Below are 21027 nucleotides of genomic sequence, written 5' to 3' on the forward strand. Positions count from 1 at the left end.
CTGTAGAACTTGACAAAATAATAACAACATTAACCTGGAAAAACAAAAGATCTAGAACATCAAGGGAAATGATGAAAACATGTAGGGACAAAGGAGGAATTAAACTTCTAGACCTCAAATTATATTATAAAGCAGTAGATATCAAAATCATTTGAAATTAGTTTAAAAAAAACTAGAGGTAGATCAATGAAGCAGACTAGACAAGGGACATTCAGAAACAATGGAATTCAGTAACAGTGCTCTATAAAGCAGAAAACTTTAGTTTTAGTTTTAGTTACTTAGGAAAGAACTCTCTATGATAAATACTGCTAGGAAAACTGCAAAGCAGTCTGGCAGAAATTAGGCTTAGATGATCATGACCTTACATCCTATTTCATAATACATTCTAAATGGATATGTGACCTTAATATTAAAGATCACACTAAAAAAATTTAGAAGGGGAACACATCATATATCTCTCATAGCTGTGGGTAGGAGACACATTCTTAACTAAAAAAAGGATAGAGGCAATTACAAAAGATGAAGTAGATAACTGTGATTAAATAAAACTGAAGAGCTTCTTCATAGACAAAATTAATGCACCTAGGACAAGAAGGGAAGTGGTTGAATGTGAAATTTCAAATTTCTCCAATAAGAGTTTGGTATCTAAGATATCTAAACAATTAAATACACACACATATGTAACAGACATACACATATACAACAGACATACACATATTCCTCAATAGCTAAATGGTCAAAGGATATAAATAAATAGTTCTCAAAATAATTGTAAAGCATTAATCACCACATGAAAGAATGTTCCAAATCATTAATAATAAGTACAAATCAAAATAGCCCCAAGGTTTCACCTTACACCTTGAAAATCATAAAAGATGACAAAATATGGCAACAGTCAATGTTAAAAGGGTTGTGGGAAGAAAGGCACATTGACACACTGTTAGTGGAATTGTGAATTAGTACTGCCATTCTGGAAAACAATTCGGAATTAAGCAAATAAAGTGACTAAAATATACATTCTCTTGGATCCAGAGATTCAGTTACTGGGCTTATAACCCAAGGAAGCCACTGAAAATAAGAAAGTTCCCATGTACAACAAAACATTTACAGCAGCTCTTTTAGTGACATCAAAGAACTAGAAAGAAAGTAGATACCCACTGACTAGAAAACGACCAAACAAATTGTGGTACATGAATGTGATGGAATATTACTGTACTGTAAGAAATGATGAATGTGATAAATACAGAGAAACATGGAAAGATCTACATGAACTGATGTAGAGTGAAGTAAGAGCGAAGAAAACAATATATGTGTGTATACATACATATACATATATATGCACGTATACACACACATGTAACAACAATGTAAAGAACTAAACAAAAACTCAAAAGTGAATGTTGTAAAATTATAAAAAACAAGTATGACTCGAAAGAGTTGTAAGAGGACATTCTGAACCATCACTTTGTGGAGGTAGGAGGTTCACAGGTGCTTCATACTACACATGTTTTCAGACTTTTCAGGGGGCTGATTTTTTTCCTGTTCTTTTTCTTTTCTTTTGTCTTTAAAAAAATACTATTTGTTACATGAGATGGCTCTCTGGAAAGGACAGGGATACTGGAGTAAATTATGATGATTTTGAAAAAGAAAAGATATCAATCAAAATTTATTTTAAAAAAGAATATGCTTTCAAGAGTAGCCATGGCCAAAAAAAAAAAAATTATCTGGTGGCTAACATTCTAGTACTGAGACCATCTCTCCACTCTTAACTAGGATGACAGGTGACTAGGTGACAGTCTGTTGCTGACTTGTACTAGAGGCCTTTCTCCCCTTGGCAGAGCCTGCCAGAACCTGTACCTCACTGGCATAGCTTTCAAGAATCCAAGTTCACCTCCATACTACAATGGGACATCAACATAGGCCTTTATACTTGCTGAATTTGATGAATCAATCAACTATTAAGAAAAAGACAAATGGAAAACATAAATGAAACATACTGTAGCAAATAAAAAGATTAAGCTAAGATGAAAATATTACAGACTTAACAGGAAGCAAACCCTGAGAAAACTATTACTGTAATATGAGACTACAGCTAACACTTCCCCATGAGAATACTGAATATGTTGAATATAAAATACTTAAACTTTCAAGCTTCTCTTGAAGAAATTGTCATACAGTGTAAAATAGTCAGGTTTTTCACAGAGGCAGTATATGAATACAAACAGATATACTGGAGTAATGATGACTATTCTAACTAACAGTAGGAGAGACACAAATTGAGAAGAATGAAAACATGAGAAAACATAGAAGGAGAAGGGCAGCATCAACCCAAAACATGGTCATTAAACTAGGAATCGGTGTTAGGGGACAGTTTGCTCCCAAGAAGTTTACAATTCTATTTAGTGGAAAAGGAAATTTCCATATTCAAATTCTTCATGTTGTTTCATCACTACCTACTTATTCAGAGTCCAATGTATTAAGCATTGTGGGTTTTTTGTTTTTAAAGGAGGCCAAGAAACAAAGTCTCTGCCATTAAGGATACCATTCCCAGAAAGTTATACAACCAGATAGCCAATGGGTCTTATTTGGGAGTTTGGACCCATGCTTTTATTATTGTAGTAAACTCCTATTGAAAAAACTGCCTCAACCAAAACAACTGTTCTACAACCTGTAGTCTTGGAGAGTTGCCTAGAACACTGAGGATAAATGACTCTCTCAGGGTAACATGGACAGCATGTGTCAGAAGTGGGACATGAAGCCAGGTCAGCCTGCTGACTCTGTAACCACTAAGCCAAGCTGTCTCTCTGCCAACCTTTCTTAATCATAAATATCAAAGGCCATTCTTCGGTCTCAAAAGAAGAATCCTCTTGGAAAGCTTCTCCCAAAGGAACAACAGAATGGCACCTTTATTCTTTATCACCATAAAAGGATAAAAAATTACAAGGGCCCGATGTATATACGTTTTTAAGCAATTTAAACTGATTGAAAGGTAAACTTATGGTAGGGAATATTAAGAAGGCATTAATATTTTTCTTATGTAGCTGAATCAAATAAAAATTAAATAGGAGAATATTTATTTTCTTTCACCTCTAGAATCATTATTACTGAATAAACACTAACAGTGTGATGAGGTTAAATTTCTCAGTACAAGTAGAACATATACATCACTGTATTTTTCTTCTGTAACACATTTTAAACTCCGTTCCCTCTAGGTACCCCATAGATTTTCTAGCATATGCTACCTAATTTCCAGAGATTAGTTTCTTCTTGTAGTTTATGGAGCCTTCCTAAGACATCTTATACTGTAAAACAAAAGTCAGATACTAAATGGCAAAGGAATAATAAGAGTTTAGGTTTCATCACTTTTCTAACACAAAGGCAACACTAAGAAAAATAACCACTTAGACTGAGTTAAACTCAAAATACACCATTTAAAAGTGGGTTAACATGACCAGTGTTAGTCTATACACAAACTATTTTAAATTGTTTTCCTTTCGAAGTTTTGTATTTCACTGTATTAGGACTCTTTGTACATTCTAAGAGAAGTTCAATAATATATATATCTGTATCCTATTTTTCCTGTTTCCACCAGTCTTTGAACTTTAGAAAGTCTAACCTCATTTATATTTTCAGAATACTGCACATAAATAAATGCACTAAATTCTTCAAGTTTTCTTTTAAAAAGAAAAAAAAGTGGGTCTTTTTGTCTTAAACTTGAAAGGTTCATTTAATTTCTTGCAACATGAATACATGAAAACAAATAGTGTTCTAGGCCACTCTGTGAAAGCCTTACCTGAGCTATTGATTCTTTCTCCAGATGAGCTCGAGATCCACAAGCAATAGCCATTTGATCCTAGTGGGGAAAAGCAACCAAAAAACAGAATATTTTATGTGCAGCTGTTATACAATCTGTAGTCTTATAGAGTTGCCTACAGTATCACCTCATCACTGAGGAAAAGATTAATTCATTAGCAATGTGAATGTTTCAGCGTGGGGAAGCTGAATTTTTCTTTTATCTTCAGTGTCCGTTTAATAATAACTCATTTAATTTAAAATATCTTTATGTTTAATATTATTTGATAATATTTAATATATTTAGTTCAATGACTTAATATATTTCAACAACTAATTTTTAAAAATATATTTATTGCTTTCATTAAATATTTCCAAATTACATGTAAAATTTTTTAACATTAATTTTTTAAAATTTCAAGCTCCACATTTTTTCCATCCTGCTCCTCCCCCTCCTTGAGAAAGCAAGCAATATGGTATCAATCATACACGTAAAGTCATGTAAAACATTTCCATATTGGCCATGTTACCAAAGAAAACAGACAAAAATAAAACATGGAAAATTAAGTGAAAAAAGGATGCTTCAATCTGCACTCAGATTTAATCAGTTCTCTCTCTGGAGGTCGATAGCATTTTTCATCATGAGTCCTTTGGAATTTTCTTGGATCACTGTCTTGATCAGAGTAGCTTAATCTTTCACAGCTGATCATCCTTACAACATTGCTGTTACTATGTACAATGTTCTGGTTCTGCTCACTTTGCTTTTTATCAGTTCATGTAAGTTCTTCCTAGGTTCTTCTGAAACCATCCTGCTTGATATTTCTTATAACACAATAGTATTCCATCATAATCACAAACCATGTCTTGTTTAGCCATTCCCCAAATGATGGGCATTCTCTAGATTTCCAATTCTTTATCACCACAAAAAGAATTGCTATAAATATTTCTGTATTTTCCCCCTTTTTTTGATCTCTTTAGGATGTAGGCCTAGTAGTTGATTGCTGGGTCAAAGACTATACACAGTTTTATAGCTCTCTGGGTGTGGTTACAAATCGCTCTCTAAAATTTATTCACGTTTATTTAGGACTTTAATGTTTAGGACTTTTTGTATAGTTCAGAATGTTTGTAAATTTAAGGAAGCATTATAATGCTTATCAGATGGGAGAATATTGAGGGCTAGGTAAAAAGGTGGTTTTACGTGTATGTATGCATACATTTATTTACCTAATCTGCATGTCTTCTTTGTATCAAACAGCCAACATTAAGAAGAAAAAGCCAGTATAAAATGGGAATAATACAATACTGGATTCAAAGGACTGATGTGAGAATTTAGTGAAAGAAAATATATAAAGTGTTTTATAAATCATAAAGTGCTAAATAAATAAAAATTAATAATAATGATCATAATAAATACTAGACCAGGAGTCTGAAGACAGGTTTTCTAGTCCTGGCTCTACCACTAACTAGCTAGGTGATCCTGTATAAAAAAAAAGGCTTTACCTCCTTGCACCCCAGCCATCTCACCATAAAACGAAAGGGTTGAACTAGACGAAATTTTAAGACACCTTCTAACATTCTAAGATAAGTTTTTTTTTTTCCCTTGGGGGTATAAGAGTGGGAGGTGAAAGTAAGGCAGAAAGCTATTGAGGGAAAACTTTACAAAAGGGAAAAATTCCATATAATATCATATCATCATATCATATATGACATTATCAAAAGACACTATTAATGATGGCATAAGCCTGCAATCCCTGCTACTGCAGAGGCTGAGGCTGGTGGATCATGTGACCTCTGGAGTTCTGAGAGTTGATCACCAAGGCTCACACTAAGATCAGTAACGACATAATGAGCACCTCCCACCAGGCAGGGGTCCCCTTCCCTATTGTCTAGGGAGGGAGGAGCCAGTCTAAGTTGGAAATGGAGCAGGTCTACACTGTCATGCCAACCAGCAGTGGAACTGGGCCTGTGAGTGGCTGCTATACTTCCAGTCTAAATGAAATGGGGAGACTTAGTCTCAAAACAAAACAAACAAAAAACAAAACAATAACAACAATGCCCTCAAGCAATCAATAATAAATTACGTTTAATTTTATAGCAAAGAAAGGCCACAAAGCTGTATCACTAATAGCAGAAGCTTGCACACACGCTTCTCCCCACCCCCACGTCACTGTTTTTAAACTGTGTGTGTGCGTGTGCATGTGCGTGTGTGTTTTTAGCAAATGAATTTAAGGCAAGGAGTGACAGTCTTTACGGGAGCTAAAAACTTCTACCTAAAATCTTTTCAGACTTGTTTTCAGCTTATCAGTACAACTTACTTCTTTGAGTGCTTTTAACATCTCTGCTTTTTTGTATATCAGAAAAACACACGAGTTTATTAGGCATAGGACCTTATGGAGGAAATGAGTTCATGGTACTGATCTCGATATCAGGACGAATTAATCTAAAGAGCTTATAAATGATAAGCCAACACGTTCTACTTCTTCACAACTGAAGGGTATCCTTGTTCTAAAAATTGTGCCTAAGGAAGAATATCTACGAGGATATGGGGGCCTTTCCACCAAAGGTCTTAAGGAACAATATGGAATTCAGATCTATTCAGGTCAAGTACTTTTGCTAGTCTGTCAAAGATGGGAAATAATACAGAGGTGGCTTAAAAAAAAAAAGGTGGGGGCAGTGGGGCATGTTCTACATGAAAGTACTATACTATTTTTTAAGAAGGAAGTGTCTAATCAGAATCTTATAATGCTCTTCTAAAATATCTCAAGGATGGTGATACAGGAGAACTGAGCCTGAGGGAATTAAGGAAAGAAGGAAATGTATAATATTCCAAAATAAAAAAATTAAAAAAACCAAGAACAAAGTAAGATTTTATCAGAATAAATCATGAGAATAAAAATTAAATTATGCAAAGATAAAACGGAAAACATGTCTTATGCTGAAATGCATTTTTTCTTTGATTGTACACTTATAAACTGATAACTGATTGAACTCCTAAAGTAACCAACCTATTAAGGCGGAGTGCTATTTTTGTTGTTGTTTCAGTCGTTTCCAACTCTTTGTGGCCCTAATTAGGGTCTTCCCACAGACATTATCATAATAACTACTAATATTCATATATCACTTCCATAACCCTAGAAAGTATGTAGTGTAATGATGTCATTGTCATTTTACAGATGAGAAAACTAGAGCTCAGAGGGAGATTACGTGACTTAGCTGTGGCCTTACACACCTGAATCCTTGTCTTGCAGGCATACACTCACTAAGACGACTTAGTTTTTGCTAGAGATGGGATCATTAACAAAAGGAGAAAAGGCTCCTTCAGAAAGCAGCAGGTCTTTTCTCTCTGAAGGTTTACAAGTAAAGAAGAGCTGACCACTAGTTGAGGATATTAGAGGACTGAGGCATTAGACTAGATAACTTCTTGAAGAACCTTTCAATTCTAAAATTCTGTAATCAACCATCTATACACGCATAGTGCTGTCCTAAAACCTATTCAATAAAAATGAGAGAGCTTTAAGCTTACATTTTTGTAAAAATTTTCCTATAAGCATCTGGTTTTAGGATACCATTCGTGACAACTAATAATCGATATATTGTGAAAAATGTGGCTCTTTGTTTTGGGGAATAACAAGCTGCTGTTCTCTGAAAGTAAGTCTTCCACTTAAGCACCAAAATGTTATTTTTTGGCATTTTTCATAAAAAAGTTTCTTCAGCATTCCCTGCTTTCTTTAACACAGTAAACAGAGAATAATGTAACCTTTTCCCGATGACTCAGGGTCATTAGGAACCAGTGAAATGGAAAGGGCTATTTGCTGCTCCTGTACTAGATGGTCCTATACTGCTGTGCCTTTTAAACTGGGGTTTGGTTTTTCTTTCTCCTTTCTTGCGCTCAGCTGTCCTGTTCCTTGTCAGTGTTTGATTCAATTGCATGGTGCTCTCCTACATTTGATGTTTTTAATCTGCTTTTGGTTTAGAAACTAGAGAATCAAGGTTGTTAGAATTAGGATCACAGGGTTATAGAGCTAGAGTTTGAAGGGACCTCAAAAGCCATCTTATTCAACCCTTGATTTTACAAATGTGGAAGCTGAGGCCCAGGGAGACGATATGACTTGCCCAAGATCACACAAGAAATAACCTTCAGAGGCAAGATCTGAACCCAGGTTCTACATTACCTACCACACGGACAGACTCTCAACGGAGGGCTTTAGAAACTCTCCCATGATCAAAAGTAATGAGTTTTAAATTTATGGACTTTGTGATACCTATTGGTTGGGTTTTTTTTTGTTTGTTTTGCTTATTTCCTTGTTCTGGGCTATAATTTCCAACATTATGACAATACAAATGAGCTCTGGATAAAATACTACTTTATTTAGAAAAATGAATGCAAAGCAAGCATACATTCATTAATAGGGCTTGTTACTTACTGACCAGAAATTGAGAATTTGGTAGTAGTTTTAAGGAAAAGCCAGAAAAATGTTAAGAATAAAAAAGGTATGGAATTGAAAGGTAAAGTCCCATTCCATAACTAGGGATTATAAAAAGTTCTGATCAAGCTATTTGCCATTTAGTTTAAAACCTAAAAAACATAAAAAAGGACATTTTTAAGAGAAATAATTACATACAATTTTGGCCTTCAGATCTTGGAAGGTCAATTAGACCCGCAAAAGCGATTAGAACATTCCAATATTAAGATGTGAGTAAGACAGGGAGTAAATTTCTTGCAGTTTCAATGAAAAATGAAACTTAAGAAAGGACACAATGACAGACGTTAATGATAAAAATGCTGTAGAAATTCCTGAGGTAATGCTTGCAAATATGAAAAGGTAAACATGTAATATTTTTAGTCAGCTAGTGCCCTCTAGTGAGGTCACAGAAATGTTCACTCAGCTTAGATATTCTGTCACCCATCTATCACTTCAAAAAGTAAGCTTCCACAACATAGCATCCATATTTTAAATTTGTGCTATATAAATATAGTACAACAAGCACCATGAACAGACAAGGAAGTTTTCACTAGGCTTCTTTGCGGACTCTTAATTACAGAGTTATAACTGCCATTGTTTTATCTTAGTATTCTCCCCCTCCCCCTTGCCTACACTCCCATTCTTTAAAAGTATTGGATGTTACCTATCTATAGCTTCAATGAATCTGCGACTTTACTACTTTGAGTGTACCCTCTGATGACTGGAATCACAATCCACCCATACCTTCTGAACCTTTGTGGTTCTTGTGCAAGTATTCCCATAAATACTCTATGGGAAGTCCACCTAATGTACCGGGGGCCTTCTTTGGACATCATGTGGGTACCAATGATGCAGATGTGCTGTCCGTGTCAGCTCTCGTTACATGATTTATGTCACTTTTATATTTCTTTTAGCAAACAATTTGTTGTTAGTAATATTGCTTCAGTTTACTTATGCTCACCATGTACCTTCCCAATCACCTTTTGGCAGTTTTGATTCCTCAGAGCTCTTGGTGTTTTATGATTGCCAGCTATATATCACAGGGAGAACACTGGTGCTAAGCAGTTTCATTTTTATTGCATGAAGGTTAATTATAGTTTAGAACATCCCAAATGCATTTTAACCCACTTTCTTCATCCTATTCAATCTCTACCCAGTTCAATGTCCATCCGCAATGTCTGTCCAAGACAGCTCTGAGCTGTCCATTGTATTGCATGTAGTATTTGGGACAAAAGGAATTCTTTATCATTTGGTTTTTCCTGCGAGAAAAGTTAGGTAACTTCATTTACTATCACTGTTATGTTGGAAAAATCACTTAAGCTCTCTGGGCCTTAGTTTCCTCATCTATAAAATGGAGATTGGACAAGATAAGAGACTCTAAGATCCCATCAAGATCTAAATATCAGATTTTACGAGCTTATGAAATCCTTTAAATGATTATAGATTTCATTTAGGTGGCACTACAATGTCTGAGGGCTTGAAGCAATTCACAAATAGGGCCATCTGCTAGCCCTCACCATTTATAAGGAATCAGAGAAATTTGCCACTCCTTCACATTTTTTATCTTATATTTATCATACTTATAAATTAATGTGAATTTAAATGAATTCTACTGTGAGAATTCTGAAATAATTAAATATTTTGATATTAATTAAAATTTAATTAATTAAAATAAAATAGATATTTTGAAATAATTAGATATCTGAGGGTACTACAAAACCAGGGCAGGAAAAAAAGGACATAATGGTAATTTAATAATTCCTTATTTTATGTTTTCAAAAAACGGTAAAAGTAATGATAAATTTTTTAAAAACCTCCCTTTGTATGACTTCTTTTTTTATATTATGTCAGTCAATCAAACACAGCCACTGACCATGTTTCACTGGTAGATGAGGAAACGGATTAGGAAGAAGTTCAAGAATTATTTCTAGCATACTCTTCTACCTCAATTTCTTAAATGACCTGGGGTAAGTAATTTCATTTTTCTTTGACTCAGTTACTGCACTTGCAAAAAGGCATAATTTTATTTGTAAGCCCATTTCTTCACAGGAAGAATAATAGAGGGAAAATATCTATACAGTGTTTGGCTGTCATATGGCAAAACCTTCCTTAAAGGTTTTTAATAATGTCAGTGAACAGATGTCTCAGCATTAGTCAAACTCAATCTTGCAAGGGATTCAGAAGAGTAAATGCTAATTTTTGAATATCTGTAGTTAGGTGATGGAGTAGCTAGAGTACTGCTCCTGGAGTCAGAAAAACCTGAATTCAAAGCCCTGCTCAGACACTCAGTAGCTGTCTGATCCTTAGAAAGTCACTTAACATCTGTCTACTTTAATTTCCTCACCTGAGAATTAGGATAATAATAGAACCTACCTCCCAGGGTTGTTATAAGGATAAAATGAGACAATATTTGTAAAGTACTTTACAAACAGTAAAGCAATATAGAAATATTGTCACTATCCTCTTCCTCACCATTATCATTATCTTGGGTGATGGAATGAACAGCTCAATGGCACTGCAGCAGTTGCTTCATTCACTCTTGGGTTTGGAACAGTGGCTACTGCTTCGCATGAAAGCTCCATCTGCACTGTCAGCTAAGTGACTGTGTTTGTGGGAGGCAGAGGAGGAAGCAGGATGGTCCTTCCCACACTCTTGGACCCAGCTGACTCTGACACAGCCTGACTTTCTTGCTGTTCCTCACAAACAATACCCCATCTCCTGCTTCTGAACCTTCTCCTCCACCTCACGTCTGTCTCTTAGAATTCCTCATTTCCTCTAAAAACTCTGTTCAAGCAACACCTCCCACACGAAGCCTTGCTGATTCTCCCTGACCCATACCAAAAATTACCTTTTATTTGTTCATATGTGTAGCTGCTCTGTCAGTAAACATTTATGGAGCTCTCCCATTAGGAATGGAAGCTCCCCGAGGGAAGAGATTATTGCATTTTTGTCTTTGTGTGACTAGGGCCCATGATGGTTCCTGGCACTGAACAGTTGCTTAATAAGTGCTTTTTACTATCATTGAAACTGCGCTTCAAGACCTCTAGTGAGAAGGAGCCTGTTATCTCCTCAAGCAGCCCATTTCCCTTTTGAATAGGTTTAATCATGAGGAAGTTTCTTTTTACATCAAGCATAATCTTGTCTCTTTGCAACTCCCACCCACTGCTTGTAAACATAGGGTGAATAAGTCTAATCCACCTTTCACATCAAAGTCCTTAATATACTTGAAGGCAGCTTGCTCTATGTGTGATCTCTTATGACCTGGAGAAGGACCAAAAGCTTGACAGCTTTTGACCAATAGAAGCAATTCACTGACTGATTATCTCTGGGTATTAGTAAGTGATTAACATCAAGTATTTTTTGACAAGTCTTTTGCTTCTGCCCTTCTGGTCCTGATGACAGGCTCCTATCCCTTCCTTCACAGACTCAAAGGCTGATTTTGTCATGGAAGACAGCACCCTGGCAGCTGGTTTCCCTAATCATAGGTCCAATCCTGGTCCACCTCTAGGTAAGGCCAAGGAAAGGATTGTATGAACCATACAATCAAGTGGAAAGATATTTTCTAAAACACCCTTGGAGAAAACATTATATAGAACTGCTTAAAAATAAACTCAAAGGGTGCTAGACATATTAAACATTTTAAACAAAAGTGAGAGCATAATAAATTTGCATAGTAAGCATTAATATCTTTGTAAAAGACAAAAGGCAATTGGATGGCACAGTGGATAGAGCACTGGGCCCGGAATCAGGAAGATCCAAGTTCAAATTCTGTATCAGATCTTTACTAGCTATGTGACCCTGAGCAAGTCACTTAACCCTGTTTGCCTCAGTTTCCCTATCTATAAAATGAGCTGGAGAAGTAAAAGGAAAACCAGTCCAGAATGTTTGCCATGACCCAAACTGGGTCATGAAGAGTCAGATATGACTGAAATGACTCATCAACAACAACGAGGTAAAAAATTAGGGACTCACCAGACTAATTGGCAGGATAGTTATTTGGACTCTCACTGGAAAATCATCATAAAAAAAGCACAATATTATAACCCTTAAAGATAGTAATATGATTAACAAACCCCAAACATTTCAGGTTTGTGTTGGCCTTTTACCTATACTTCAGTGAATGGATGAGCTCATCAATGTGGTTACTCCTTCTAGTGGTATTGGTCCATCTAGGCCTCTCATCCCATGTGACTTTTCTCCATGTCTCTTACAAATCTTCTATAGAGTACCTACCCCAAAACACTGGACACCTTCCTCGAGGGGTTTTCGTTATTTTCAGGGTACCAGTAGAGTCTTCACATCACCCATGCAGTATCATTTGTCTCATTATATAATTAGCACATGTACTTTTGGGATGATCTATTTCCCAGAAGTAATCTTTGATGCCATTTCTTGCATGCAAACCATCAGTCACATTATACTATAGTTTACTCATGCCTAACATGTATTTCTCTATTGCTGTTTCAGTTATTGGCAATTTGATTGTAGTGTTCCATAAACTGCAGTCAAAAAGTATTATCAAGAGAATAATGATGTTAAAAAATGAGTCTTTTTGTTTTTCATTATGTGGTAAACATATTTCCATGATAAGTAACTAATATTTATGTAGGGGCTTTGTTCACAAATTTTTCTTTTTGATATTTTCTTATTGATATTTTAGTGGTAATCATAAAATATTATACTCACAGGCCAAGGCTGTAGATTTCCAAGTTCCTTTTCTAATTTTTCAAGGTCTGCAAATTTTGTGGCTCCATCAGCATCTGCCATAAGGATCTTTCTCCCTCGAGAAGTGAATACGCCCTGCATTTAGAAATGTCAATAAAAATACTTTTAATAAAAATGACAAAATTACATAAAGTTTTAATTGAATTATTTCATTTGAAATACTTAAGACTAAAATGAGGCTGAAGTAGAGAAAGTTAAAATTCTGTGAGATCAAATAAATCCCATCCATTTTCATAATTATTCCAATCTTTACATACTTTGACTTATTTGCATTACTTTTTGCTACAACCCAGTTTTTGACTGTACAGATGCAAAGGAATGGTGGGAATTTATTACTAATTAGAGAGAAGCAGTGTGCATAGTGGAGACTGCTGGCCTCAGATTCAGAAGACCTGGTTCAAATCTGCCACATATTGACCACGTGACCCTAGCAAGTTCCTTCACCTCTCAATGCCCCAGACAAACCTCGAAGATTATATATAACCTGTAGAGAAGATGCCTCTTTTCATTGAGAGAGAAAGTTCTTCACTCTGATCTCCTAATACTAGTGTGTCAAACTCAAATAGATCCCTACAGGCTGCCTCTTGACTTGGAAAACCACACATTAACATTAACTATATTGTCTTACATTTTTATTTATGCTATTAAACATTTCCCAATTCCATTTTAATCTCCCTTGGGGGCACTGAATTTGACCTCTCTACCTTACACTAATGAAACTGTAGGTCCTGTCCAAAAAAAAATTTTTTTTAAAGTAATGTGGGTTTAAACAACTACTTTGGGGAATAATTTCAAAATTAAATGTCTCTAAGTTCAGTGAGTCTTTCCTCATCCTGGCCCTAACATTACAAATAGTAGCAAATAATAATTTATTATTGTCAAAATGTTTCTAGAGTCTGTATGCCAACAACACTTTTATGTTCCAATCTACTCTCTAACCACCTTTTTAGCTCAAGATTCACTTTATCCAGTAAAGCATGTGGCTTTTAGATCAGCCCATTACTGTATATTCTCAGCACTTTTGTTATTTTCCACATATTGAACATTTGCCATTGTTAAGTAAACCTTCTTAGGTAATTTTCATAGGTCTATATTCTTTATTTACAAGCCTAGATTGTAAAATGCTTGCAAAGTCTACTTAATATAATTCCATGCACATAGTGGGCAATGAATAAATATTATTTAACTGTTTAATGTACTTCAGTCTTTTAAGTTAGGTCACTAATATTTTTGTCAATTATCTGGTTGTTGGAGTTGATAGTACTATCATTTGTAAATATGAATAAAGTTGAATAAGGCTACTGGTACTTTGAAAGAATTCACATAGATTTTGTTGAAGTTAAGGACCTTTCTGAGCCATAGGTATACTCTTTATACATAATATAGTATTTTACAAAACATGATCTATGGAATAAAAAGTAACTTTTATGGTGTGGTGCCTTACTGTGAAATGTCTCAATTAGAATATGAGATTCTTGAGGGCAAGAATCATGTGTCTGCCTTTCTGTCTGGTTTTCATAGTACTCGGCACACATCAAGTGCTTAATAAATCCTTGTGATTGCCTGCCTGCCTACAGAGAGTGGAGGTCTATCTAGGAAATCTCTTACCAAAAGATCTAAAGATGTTACATGGAGCTAAGTCAAGAAATAGCGAACCTCATTAAAACGCAACTAATGTCAATTCATCCAGCTACCACTTTACCAATGTGTTACCAATGACACTCAGTAAATCATGCGAATGTAATTTTAAATGATAGTCCTTTGTATAGCTTACATGTGTATCATATAACTATATATAGCATAGCTCTAAATTCCCGTCATAAAACATTTGGAAACATGAATGAGAAACTGAAACACCACAAACTATATATAGTTGGAATACTGGTATGACATTTAGAAATGTAGACATAAATGAGATAATTTCTATTGCCTAATGACAAATCCATTTCTGGTTGGTGGTGTTATATATCATATTATATTAACAATGTAATATCACAGTGTAGTATCACATTAATTAGAATACGAGTGAAAAGAAATAAAAACAGTGGAGTCACATCTGACATTCAAGCAATGCAAGTCCATTTTTAGTGGATTTCTAGAAAACAGAAGAATGCCAGAAGGTTACGCAGAATTTGGAAATATGAATGGGAATGTGAATACCAATACATGTAATCATCTGAAGGTAAAATGATAAATGGAGCTAGGTCATCTAGATAATCATTTATCTCATAAATGGAAAGGTCAGAGAGGAGATGTAAGTAAATATATCATATGTGTATGTTAGTCAGCAGGGCTACTAAGAATGCTTGTATTTTAAATAAAAGTGTTCATTACCGTCTTGACAGCTCCACCTTTCCCACGATTTTTCACCAGTGTTATTACTCGTACATTGTCATTTCCATATTTTTGGCAATAATTAAGAGCAATCTGTTAAGTACATAAAAGTAATAAAAAATTAATTTGAGTTGCCAAGAAAATATGAATTCTATATTTCTTATTTTGGTTTAAAAACTATAACTATATCCTGTACATGATCACCATTCCCTTCTTCTGGATACTCTCCTCCTGTAGCTTTCATGATACTGCCTTCTTGTTTCAGTTCCTAACTATGGGACTGTCCCTTTCAGCCTTCTTTGCTGGTGCATCATCTAGATCCTTCTCAAGAGTGGTGATTCCTCAAAGGGCTATTCAGATCTTTTCCTACGTTTCCTCCCTTGGTGATCTCATCCTTAAGTTAAAGAAAAAAGTCCTCTCTTGATCCTATTATCCCTTTAAGCTATGGTCCCATACTTCTCTCGTATCTTTCTCAGGCAAACTTCAAGAAGAAGCTGGTCACATTTATTGCCTCCATTTTCTTATTTCTTGCTCACTTTTGCAATTTGACTTCTGACCTTATTGCAACAGAAATGGCTCTCTTAAGGTTTCCAATATTTCTTAATTACAAAATCTCACTGCCTTTTCTTAGAACTCAGCTTTCTGGATCTCTCGACAGCATCTGACAATGTTGACTTCCCCCCCTTCTCCTAATGCAGGGTTCTTAACCCTTTTTTTTTTTTGTGTGTGTGTCATGACCCCACTGGTAAACTGGTGAAATCCACACAACCCTTCTCAGAATGCTTTTAAAGGTATAAAGTAAAATATACAAGATTACAAAGGAAATCAATGATACTGAAACAGTTATTAAAATATTTCCTCCAAAGTTCATGGACTCCAGGTTAAGAACTATTGTCCTAGAGGTTCTCTTCTGCCTGGCATTTCAAGACACTGCTTTTTCCTGGTCCTCCTCCTATCTGCCTGACCCCCCTTCCCTTTTTTGTTTCCTTAGAGGAATCATTATCCATGTACCACACTCCACTTGTGGTTGTGCCACAAAACCGTTCTGGGCTCTCTCCTCTCCTTAATTTTTACTTTCTTAGTGATTTCATCACCATGAGTTCTCTCATGAGTTCAACTGTCTCTTTACAGATGATTCTTAATCTTGTCCCTACATTACAGTATCATCCCTAGATGCTTATTATATTTTTTCTAAAACCTAACCCTCTTCCTACTTTCTGACTTCTTCTGAGGTCACCACCATGCATACAGTAACCCAAGTTTACAGCTGTGGAGTCGCCTTTGACTCTTGCCTCCTCTTCATTTGTTGTATCCAGTAGTCAAGTCTTGTTGATTCTAATTTCACAATGTATCTTCTATCTGTTTACTTTGCTGTGTATTTTGTTTTCTACAACTAGACTATAAGCTTCTTGAGGGCAGGGTGATTTGGTTTTCTGTTTTTGTATCATTAGCACCAAGCACACTGCTTAGTATAGTAGTAGTTGCTTAATAAATGCTCGTTGAATAAATAAATGAATCTGACCCCCAGTCTTCAACTACCATCTTTATTCAAATAACTAGCAAATCTCTAGATCTAGCTCTTATCCTTCATATGACCTATTTCCTGCTACGTATCTCTCCCTGAATGTACTGTTGACCTCTCAAATACATCCAAAATAGATCATCATTTTCTCCCCTAAACTTGTTCTCCCTCCAAGCTTTGAAATTTCTATTGAACATACCACCATTCTCTCAGTCATCCAGGCAGCAACCTGGGAATTATTATTCTTCCCTGTCCTTTATCCTCCACATCCAATTAGTTGACAAATCTTGCCTCTACATTTTGCATAATCCTGTTCTTAATTCATAAGGACACCATCTAGCTCCAGAAGCTGGACACTGACCACTAGCTTGATTCAGTGTAATAGCCTTCACAGCTTATAGTAGAGGGAGGCATGCAAAGAAGGAATAAATTTCATGCACAACAGTTAGCATTCTTCTGTATGCATTACTACTAGTGGGACTGAGGGTAAAAATTTCCCTTATTGGAAACTTTTCTTTGTTCCTTCCCTTATACTTAAGTGGAGAGCAGTAGGCAACTATACAGGCAGCCTTGTTGAGTGAAAATAGCATAGCCAGGTGACACTGTATTTCACAGAGCACTAGGCCTCAAGTTAGGAAGACCTGATTTCAAATCTGGCCTTAGACATTTACTTGGTGACCCTGGGCAAGTCACTTGCCTCAGTTTCATCAACTGTAAAATGGGGATAAAAATAGCATCAACTTTCCAGGGCTGTTGTGAGGATAAAATGAGATGATATTTATAAAGCACTTAGTGCAGTGTCTAGTACATAGTAGCCATATAAATGCTAGATATTATTATTACGTCTAATGTCACATTTTTTTTAGATTAAGCACCACAAAGCTGCTTCTTTACCTGTGAAGTCTGGTCTTTACTTCCATCATCAACCACGATCACTTCATATGTGAATGAAGGATCTTGTTTCTTCAAAAAACAGAAATTGAACATACAATTTAGCATAATTGCCCCTAGAAGAAATCCTGGTAACAGTTTAAAAGTAATTTTATTTAATAAATGTAGAATGATCCCTTCAAATTAAACTAAAAGTATCTTTATAAGAATAATGATATATACATACATACATAATACCAAAATAAAAACAAGAAGGAAGAGGCAGCTAGGCAAAGAGATAGAAGAGTAATTGCTGACTAGCTGTCTCTTTTGTCTGTGCTAGGCAGTGAAGTAATTGAGTATTTGGTCTTCCTCAATGTGTTTAAATTTGCGCAAATAATATATTCCTTCTGAATATAATGTTATGTTTCAAGTCATTAAACATGGATATTCTTAAAGGAATCTTCCAATAGTTGCTTAAGTTATTTTAAAGAAGATGAAAGAAAAAAACTAAAGAATTATTTAAGGGAAAACACTTTCTTCTCAAAATCTAAGGGAGACTACTCGAAGGGAGAATACAAGGATATGAAAAGAGCATTTGGAATTAAATCAATTTACTGACCTAATTTAAGTAATGCTGTTTCCTTAAAATCTGCAAAAGTTAAAAGAGCACAGTGGTACCATATTACTTCAATTAAATAACACATATCAGCTATATTACTTAAATTCAAGTTGGGAGGCAGCATGGTAGCCTGCCGTTGGATGGCACTGCCTTTGAAGTAAAAAAAAAAACCTAGGTTCAAGCTCTGCCTTTGACACATATTGGCTGTGTGACTCTAGACAAGTCACTTAACTCTGAGTCATCTGGGTGACTCTCTAAGGCTTGGTGTTGTAGAGAAAGTGCTGACCTTCATGCACAGAAGGAGTTTCCTCACCCGTGAGTTCCCTATGCCAAGGAATCACAGGTCCAATCCTAAACCCTATAGCTAAATCCAAGTTACAAAATTACTGAACATAAATTAAGGATAACTTTTTTTTTGTACAAGAAGTGTTAAGTGAGAAGATTAAATTCAAAACTTTACCACCACTCAGGAATATACGAGAAATATATTCTTATATGCTAGGTATCTTTACATGTCTCTCAACAGGATTCCAGTCTGTCAGTAGGTGCTAATAAAATAATAACTCATAAGTTTAACTTTTAGCTCAATAATCCACGGTAACACTTCAAGTATATTGTTCATTAGGTAAAACCATTTACCACAATCATATGGACCCTGTTTTTCACTAGGGAAGTGCCAAATTACTGGCTCTGAGCATCTGATTCAGGCAAGAGGAGCAGGAATACAGATTTTAAGCTGGAAGGGACTTCAGGGGCCATCTCGGCCAATCTACTCAGTTTACAGATGTGCAGAATGATGTTAGCTGGAAGAGGAGGTATCAGTAAAGCCACCCTTCTCCCCCTAACAAAAACTCTCCTCTACACATTAAAGCTGGCATGTCTTAACCCAAATGATATTCATATACAAGTAGCCCCATAATAGTTCAGCTTATTAATTAATGGTAGCTAGAAGGTGTAGTACTTGGGAATGAGAAGGACTGGGAGGCAGGAGAGGTTACAAAAAAGGAATTTTGAAGGATATATTTTACAATTTCAGTTAGAGGTATAGAGAATCATCTACATGCTAGTTTTGTCATGGTGCCTAAGGGAGCATTCTACATACAAGAATGGGATCTTGCTTCCTTTCCAGGGACTATTACTTGGGATGAATTTAGCTTCTGACCCAAAAGTCATAAAGAATATCTTTACTCCAATGAGTGTTTTTTTTATTAATTAAAAGACCTTATGTTTTGAATAAGAAAATATTTTACCTGTCTCATATCTAGATATCCCAGAGCTTCATCCATCATCAGAGGCACTGAAAAAAAAAAGCAGTTAGATATTGCTTCCCAAAACTACTTACCAAGTCAGTAAGTCAGCAATAGATTTGTGTATGTCTTTGATACAACTAATACTATCTAGTAAGTGCTACGCTGGAGTCTCACAAATAAATTGGAAGATGAGTTGTCATAATTTAACCTGCTTGAAAAAGGAGGATCTTACAAGAACCCATTAACAAACTTGCTACTAGGGAAAAATCTGCCTTCTGCTAGTGGATACATTATAGGCACTGAGAGAAGTAAGAAATCTTCCTATAACTGAGTCATACTAAAGATCTTCACTCAAATGAAATATATCTTAAATAATCATTAGAAAATGCTGTTCTCCTTAGACCACAAAAATTCTTGATTTAGTAGAACATAAACTTCTTCAAGTGAGGAATCATTTTATTTTTGCCTCAGTATCCCAGAATCTATCAAAGTGCTTTGCACATAATAGAGGCACTTAATGCTCGTAAAATTTTTGAAAAGAACTATTTTAAACAATAAAATCTTTACAAAGTGTCCCTCTTTACCAAATTGTCAGTATGTATGCAGAATTCTACTCCCTTCTCTATGCCTATTTCTCTATCCTTGCTTCTGATTTGTATACAATTTATCTGGCAAGGATAAAGTCAAATAAAAAATAAATCATCAGAAATTTACTTGGGGTCAGGTTAATGCTTCTTTAATCAGCAGTTTGTGTTTTAGCCGACGTGTTCTTAGTTTGTTAGTCATCATAGACTATCAGTAAGATAATACATGTGAATTTCATAAAGACATTCTTTTCATATTCCTTGATAGATGCCCTATTTCATATCAGCCATAGAATCAAAGTAGTAGATCTAAGGAAAACAAATGATCATTTCTCACAATACAACTCTAAATAAAATGTTAATGAATTGGTTCACAAATGTACATTCAGGTTTTTTCAATGTACTAATCAGTTATACTGATTTTATCCTCTTTTTCTCTCTTTTAAAATAGTACTATTTGTTTTATGGGATGGCTCTTTGGGGGGTAGGCTGATACCAGGAAGAAAAAAAAAAGGCATCCATAAAAACACATTTTTAAAAAATGAATTTATTAATAGCTATCCTTGTTTGTGGATATCAAACCATTATCTATGGGCATATTTTTATCCTACTAATTTCTACATGTTCTATACATGAGTTCATGTTAACATGATCTTTCTAGATAGTTAAAAAAAACCTTAAAGAACAAAAACTAGGCATCTATATAATTTTCTTTGTAATTATATTAACTAACAAGCACCACCTATGCGTCACTAGGTATCAGGCATGCAAAAACAAAAGTGAGACAGCTCCTTCCCTTAAGGATCTTACTTACTATAGGGGGAAATGACATTTCTCTGTATAGACAGACACAAAATAATACATG

General features: G+C 35.2%; 1 protein-coding gene across 1 annotated transcript in view; it reads right to left on the reverse strand.

Moving 5' to 3' along the window:
- The window catches only part of ALG5 (ALG5 dolichyl-phosphate beta-glucosyltransferase), a 52066-nt gene that overhangs the window by 17372 nt on the left and 13667 nt on the right, over window positions 1-21027 (reverse strand). The window contains exons 3-7 of the mRNA XM_027856933.1: window positions 19579-19625; window positions 17731-17799; window positions 15315-15407; window positions 12942-13055; window positions 3794-3853 (exon numbers count right to left, since the gene is read on the reverse strand). Coding sequence (XP_027712734.1) covers window positions 3794-3853; window positions 12942-13055; window positions 15315-15407; window positions 17731-17799; window positions 19579-19625 — 383 coding nt within the window. The remainder of the gene's footprint in view (window positions 1-3793; window positions 3854-12941; window positions 13056-15314; window positions 15408-17730; window positions 17800-19578; window positions 19626-21027) is intronic.

This window comes from Vombatus ursinus, unplaced genomic scaffold (genome assembly GCF_900497805.2).
Source record: "Vombatus ursinus unplaced genomic scaffold, bare-nosed wombat genome assembly UNPS02011700.1, whole genome shotgun sequence".
In the NCBI taxonomy this organism is placed as follows: domain Eukaryota; kingdom Metazoa; phylum Chordata; class Mammalia; order Diprotodontia; family Vombatidae; genus Vombatus; species Vombatus ursinus.